At 34.7% G+C, this 7,267-nt stretch overlaps 1 protein-coding gene across 9 annotated transcripts in view; it reads right to left on the bottom strand.

Moving 5' to 3' along the window:
• Positions 1–294: 294 nt before the first annotated feature.
• The window catches only part of RYR2 (ryanodine receptor 2), a 469,316-nt gene continuing 462,343 nt past the window's right edge, over positions 295–7,267 (bottom strand). For all 9 annotated transcript variants that reach the window (XM_068939250.1, XM_068939252.1, XM_068939253.1 and 6 more), the window contains 4 exons: positions 6,167–6,231; positions 4,758–4,858; positions 3,217–3,268; positions 295–1,641 (listed from right to left, as the gene is read on the bottom strand). In XM_068939250.1, coding sequence (XP_068795351.1) covers positions 1,546–1,641; positions 3,217–3,268; positions 4,758–4,858; positions 6,167–6,231 — 314 coding nt within the window. In that variant the 3' untranslated portion in view covers positions 295–1,545. The remainder of the gene's footprint in view (positions 1,642–3,216; positions 3,269–4,757; positions 4,859–6,166; positions 6,232–7,267) is intronic.

Here is a 7,267-nt window from a genome sequence, read left to right as displayed (position 1 = left end):
AAAAATCTAGGTTAGAATATTTTAGCATTATTATTTTCTAAAAGATTATTTCCTTTGTTACAATGTTTCTTACTTATATCTGAATATTGGCATAGCCGGTTTCTTTTATGATAAAGTTGTGAGCTGTAAGAAAATGAGGTGGAGAGACAGAAATAATGACGTCTAGGAGAAAAAAAATCATCTTTCATTATAGGAAACAGTAGCTTAATCTTGTTTTGAAGTGGGTGTATGTAACTCAGGGATTAATAAAAATACTCCATAAGAAAGATCTCAAATGCTACCAAAACCAGCTTCCATTCTGAATCTGTCTTTTTATTTGTAAAGATTGGCATTACAATTGAAAAGAACTCAAAATGGAGTGATGTACACATCATTGGTGTTTCATGATGCAACTGATGGAATCCCTGAATGGATATTGCTTCAGCTTTGATTTTAAAAAATAATTTAACAAGAAAATCTTCAACTCTACTATCGATCACAGGTGGCAGAAATGAAAGAAAGAAAAATAAAAGAAATCATAGCTACTGTCAAATTCATAACATATACATTGTTGGCTGATGACACTCATTCCAAATGTACAATAAAGCCCACAACACTTTATTACTTATGGATATATTATTGTGAATGTTTTTCTCATGTTGATCAACTTGCCTCTGAAGGTTGGTTTTTTTGATTGTTTTAAACTTGCATAATAAACATGCAACGAAACATTTCTTGTTAAAGTGTTTTTTGCAGTCGTCTTGTTCTCTTACAAAGATTTCATAAAGTTGCAGTGTTGCATCAGAGCATTACCAAAATAAGAACTAGAGCTAAAGAGGAAGGTAAACGTGAAATTATCTTGATGAGAATAACCTACTCTCGTCCTGAGACACTCCAGTCTTATTAAAAAGATGTGCACATTCAAATCCCTTCCTCCCAAACCTACCAAGAACACAAAATAAATATTAATTTGGAGGAAAGGGAGAATATAAAGAGAAAAAAAAAAAGATGTCACCATGCACTCATCTTCTGCATAGCTCAACCCACATATAGTAAGGCACTATTTCCCCACAGCTTAGTGTCCACAACAATCTTTTACAGTGCTCCGTGAACTACATATAGTTCCTTCCAGGATGATGAAATAAACAGATTGAATGAGTGTTGCTACCATGCCACCCCATGTGTGATCTCATAGACAAGGGCGTCATCTGGCAGTTTCAGAAATAAGCTGTCTTAAGTCTCTTTTTATGTGTACATCTTATGTATACAGATACTTTGTGTGTGTGTGTGTGTGTGTGTGTGTGTGTGTGTGAGAGAGAGAGAGAGAGAGAGAGAGAGTGTGGTGGGTTTGTTTTCCAGAGTTGCTGTTATTTTTCATTGTTCTTTACTCCAGTGTTCTCAAAGCAAATACACAAGAAAATAAAAGCGCAGTCAGGTCATTAAAAACAGAGCTTTGGTGCTCCAAAAAGCATATAGCTTTGGGAATTTAAGAAATCTTTCAGATGTTCCCAACAGAGCTGGGCAATAGATGGACATATATTTTCAAGTGGAAATCCTCATCTCTGCTTAGTTTAGCTGGTCTTCATATTGTTTCCGGAAGCAATCACCAGCAGGGAAAAACTCCCAGCATCGTTCTTGATACATTTTCCATACATAGGATTCCTGCAAGAACCAAAATGTAAATAATTAACTTGATTCAATGAGAAAGTATCAAGCATGTCTTTTTTTTTCTTTTTTGATTTATATACTGTTGCACTTTTCTGATTCTGTTCATATCAGTTTGCTGTATAACAACCTACAAATCATGTAAATTATTTTGTTCAGTTTAGAGTAGCTTTTTGATTTTTGTCACCTAGTCAAAAGCACTAGAGAAACACATAGAAGAGGACCAGATAGTTTAGTTGGCTGTTTCACACCCAGGAACATTGTAAAGCTCAATAAAAGCTCGTCACAAGACCAAATAGCAATCTAAGTAGAATATTTACGTTCATAGAAATTTGACTGAATTTCTCTATTAGTCATTTCAAAACATGCCACGCATGAAATAAGAGCAGCATTATTTCCATTTTAGCTTCTACACTTAAGTGTGCTTTTTATTATACAAATCTCATGTAAGAAGGAACATCTGTTACACAACTTATGTAGTATGAAGTACTCTCTAAACTTTCAAATTAAATGAAATTTAAATTTTAGTATCAAAACTGAGTAATCAGCAGAAAACACTCTCTGGCTTCAGTGAATATAGTGAGACTACATACATAACATGCCAAGTAAAAAAGTAAACACAAATGCTGCAATATTGTGCATTAAAAAGCAATACAAAATTTTAAATCTTGTTTAATATGAAATTCTCAAAGGAAAGATGGATATTCAAAAATAACAAAGGAAATAAAATCTTTTACTTCACATAGCTGAGAAAATTTATGCAGGGAATGTGATTACAGCTGCCCAGTGCACACACTAGAGTTCAAAAAGAGCAACTTGCATAAATGCATAGCACATCATCCCCGTGACGGAAATCTGTGACTATGTATATGATGCTTTCATTTGCGGACTTTCTGAGCGCCAACATGTAAACGTGTACTCAGTTCAGTTGCAAGGCTCTCACTAGAAAATCCACTAGTCTCTAAATTTGTTACATTTTCTACTTCTAAAGGAAGCTGAAGGAAGCATTAGAAGTTTAAAAGAACAATGAACGGTGAAGAAGAAAACTCTTGGGAAAATTATTCTCACGGATTTCATTTCAAATATATGCACAAGCTCTTTCATGTGGACTAAACCTCTACATTTCAGATGGGCAAAAACATCGGCACTATGCCTTTCACAGATGCATAATAAAAAAAGAGAAGCTATTTGAAAATGTAGACTTAAAATCTCGTATAACTGATGGATAATACAAAGCATAAAGAATATAAAAAAGAGAATCAACAGGGAGAAGTGAACAGTCTTGCTTTCATGGGACACTTAAATGTTTTGTTTCTCATTTTTGTTTACAGTTTCTATTTATATTTTGGGGGAGTCATACTTTAAGAATAGGAATAGAAAGTACTGCAGAATAGATGCTCATTCAAATGGTAGGCAACCAAAGTCCAAATAATTGTTTAGAACAATGAGAATTAAGTCACTTACCATATAGGGAGCTATGTATTAGAACACACTTAGTTTTGCCAAGCCTGAATGATTTTAAGAATTAGTCTTTTTTAATACCTGTTGACAGTCATAGGCTTGTTCACTTACCTGCCCCGTATGCTCTGTTTCATCTTTGTTAATAAGATACATCAGAAAAAACCTACAAGCAAAGAAATACTTATTATGAATATAGAATTTGGAAGCATTAGACAACCCCTAGATGAATGCGTATTTTTGAGTATGTTGCGTACAGCAATATAATGCTGTTCTTGAATTTACACGTTCTAGAATACTTATGATAGCATTCCTAGATATACTAAACATAATTTCCTGACACCTTTATTTACTCATCGTTCAATGAATAGTATGCCAAAATGCAAGAGATTCAATTTGATTTACAGTAGGTAGCTACTGAGCTTGAGTGAAGATTTTCTAAACTTTCTAATCTGAAAATTATCCTAGACATTTTCTTACCCTAGAAAACTAACTTGGAGGTGGACAGACAATGCTAAGGAAGAGTCACTGGAACTTTTTTTTTTAAATGAATAAGACATACTGAAGACGATTAAAAGATTTCTCTTACCCATCTCGTAGAATGGGGATATTTTACTAGCATATGTAACTCAAAATCCACGTGAACAGAAAAAAGTTTGTAATTTTTAAAATGTATTGGGCTTGGGGGGTTTGAGATCTCTGACACACAGTAAACGATGATTTCAAAATCTCACTCATTATTAAAGACTTAAAAATATTTTCTTGGGATAATGCAGTTAGGATAAGTATGCTATAACACATTGTTTCTGTAGTTCTTTGTAAGAATTCAGCTACCAAACTCTAAGAATTTAATCTTTTAAATCATATGAAACATGAGGCAAATTTTCCTAGGACATGATATTTACATCCCTGGCACAACAACCATCTAGTTTAAACCCTTGCACTGCAGCATAAAGGTACTAGCTGCTCTTAGTAAGTATCATCTCTCTCTCCAATCTTATTTTTAGAAATGGGAATAAAACTGCTCACTCATTCTTCCGGAGACCCTGAAAAATATTCCGTCTGAAGTAGATGTCCAGCTACTAAAAAACTTCCTACCCTGGACAATGAAAATCTGAGAAAATCATAAACACTAATAAGAGGTCTTTTGGCCAGGTTTCGGTCTGCTGTGACCGACAACTAGCAATGGCTCTCCTATGTTACGTCTGCGAAAGGCAGAAGAGATCTGTTTGATGCCCTTTATAAAGAATTAATGGAACACATCAATTATATAGTTAGACATAAAAAGTATATTTCTGAATATTCACTTTCAAGAACTTCATGAAACTCCGCAAAACACTAAATCAAATAGGAAACAGGGTGACAAAATCTGTTCGTTCTCTGCTCCCGACTCCACAGAATTGTATCTCTTCCCTAAGTCACAACAGCTTTCCTAACAACAGAAATTTTCTTTCTCCTGAATCCCATCAAAAAAAGGAGAAAAAGAAAGTCTTCCTCCTTCCTTCACTTGTTCGTTCAGACAACATAAGTGCATATAAAAGTGCACATAAAAGTCAAACAGGACTCAATCTTCCTTATACAACAGAGCTGATTAGATACTTGCAGGCGCTGTAAGGGTCATGAGTGAGCAAGGAGTTCATTTTTACTCTACTTACAGATAATTGGCCAAGTTGTGCTCCTGTAGTGTGTGTGTTTCAAAGCCATGGGGCACTGTATCAAAGTAGTCATTTCCTATTCCACAGATAAAGCATTTTGTCTGAAAGAATGAAGAATACAGAACACTTCAACACTACGCATGACTTCGCACCTCCAGGAGAAAAGCTCAGTAAGAATGCAACATTTTTCTTGGAAATTGCCATACATCATGCTTAATGTGTGTCAAACAAAAAGGCTCTTCCTTTAGGGACTGAGGTTGGAAGCGTCAGTGAAAAATCTTGAATAAAACTTTAACCGCCATCAGAATTACTTTTTGCTCTTTAAAAAAAAAAAGAAAAGAAAAAAAAAATCTTTGGCACCCATAAGTAAACAGGTGTTATGAGAAGGAATACCATGAAACAGTCAAAGCTGAAAGCAATTTTTCTTCCTTGAACACCATAAGTAGCGGTCACTGTACTCTATATCAATCTTTACATCAACGGCAGTTGTGTTTACTCAGCTGAAATTTAATATGCTCTTAGTTTAGATGACGTAGCACAGTAGCTTCTTGACACTTTTCTGAATTCTGAGAGTTATATTTAAATGATAGAATAGAAAACTAGCATGTACAGGATACTTGCACACACAGATTCACAAAAGAAAATTTTGTGTGAGATGAACCGTAACATGATGGTGTTAATAGTCCGTGTAAGAAGCCTGTAGTCTAAAGGTCCACAAGATTTAAATATGAAATTCATTAAAATATACAGAAATGGACACAGACTTTTGTTTTTGTTTGCGAAGATGAAAATAAAGACATTACTATAAACTTTAAAAAGTTCTGAGAAAATAAATTAGGGTTTCTGTCTAATTTTCTGTTAATTTATGACTGACAGCAAAAAGCGGGCCACATTATCTGGAGGTATTAAAAAAAATAAACAAAAATGGAACGCGCAAACAGATTGAAAATATGTTCACAGCAGAGTATCAGTTATGACAAACTGTTTTTCTATCCCATAAAATGTAACAGGTAGCACCTGCCCAAGTACAGCACGCTTCTCTCACAGGAGGGAACGTAGAGTAGTAAATGCTATTCAGAACCCAGATGTAACCCAGAGTTTTCTCTTCATAAAAATGCCTGAAGAACACACTAACAGAAATGCTTACATAAGCTTTTATGATATAATAAGTATAAAAAAATCAGTCAAAAAAGTTCTTTTTCAATTACAATTTCCATCTCATGTACTGACGTATGAGAGCAGAATCTTGTCCAGTACATCGTATGATATTGGACCCACTACAGAAGCACTTGTTCTCCTATTAGTTTAAAAAAGTATCCACTAGCTGTATCACATTTTGATTTTAAACAGATATTCTGGAAACCCGAAAATAGGAAACAGTCCAGCAACTGGATGTTAAAACTTCTTACCTCCATATCTTCCTTGACTTGCTCTTGCTGATCTCTTAACTCACCAAAAGCATCAATAATTAAACCTAGGGTTTAAGTTAAAATGATCGTTAATTAAAGAACAGAACTCTGACGAGAGTATCAAATGAGAATCTTGTCCAGGACTAGGAGAAGTCAATATATGTCTCAAAAACCACAATAACAACTAAATACATGAAGGAAAATGAATAAGCCAATGAAAATGGCCAGCAGAACCAGTTAGACTTACACAAAAAAAAAAAAAAAATAGGACAAGCAGACTTCTGTTTTATTTACAATTCTTTAACCCTGGTCCTTACATAATACATACAAACATGATTTTACATGACTTTACTATAAAAATATAAAAATAATAATACTCTACACTTAATAAAACAGGGATTTATTACACGGTGCGATGCAAAGAGGCCCAGAGTTCTGTGCACCCTGCTTTCATTACGGCTGTCATTTAATAATGAAGTTCCATTATGAGAGCTCTACAGAAGCAGAAGATCATTTCAGGGAGGTACAAAAAGGAAGAAGAAAAACCACTGCAGGGTCAGTGGTCCAGACTTGAAATTCTCTATGATTCTCCCTCCACTTACACTGATACAAAAAAAGACCAACTCCACCATCATCAGTGGCACTACTGTTCTGTAAAACTGACGAAAACAACCTAAGAATTATACTTAAAGTTTGACAGTTATGGCCTCTCCTCTTCAGCTAGTCACAAAATGAATAAACAACCAGTAGGAAATATGCTACTTCAGGCTCTAAGAAAGTCTGCCCCCCAGCCTCTTTAAAACAACCTGCTGCTCGAGTAAGAGTTGTGAACAATTCACCACAAGCTCTGAGCTGCCTTCTAAACTTCCTCATAGGAGGTCAGAAGGCATCCTTATTAGTGTCAAAATCATCATAACTTAACTGTTAGCTTATATAAAGCAATAAAGTATCACTATTTACAACAGCAAGTGAACCTAACAAAATCTTCATGTTTTTCCAAAACTAAGTATTTACTTCTGCTACTTTGTACAGTCTTTAATAAAAGAAGATCCAGGCATTCTTGACAATCTTGTGAAGATACACTAAGTATACAGGTAGGGC

This window comes from Struthio camelus, chromosome 3 (assembly GCF_040807025.1).
Source record: "Struthio camelus isolate bStrCam1 chromosome 3, bStrCam1.hap1, whole genome shotgun sequence".
Classification (NCBI taxonomy): Eukaryota; Metazoa; Chordata; class Aves; order Struthioniformes; family Struthionidae; genus Struthio; species Struthio camelus.
The sequence above is the reverse complement of the archived record's forward strand: the minus strand, read 5'-3'. Positions and strand labels throughout refer to the sequence as shown.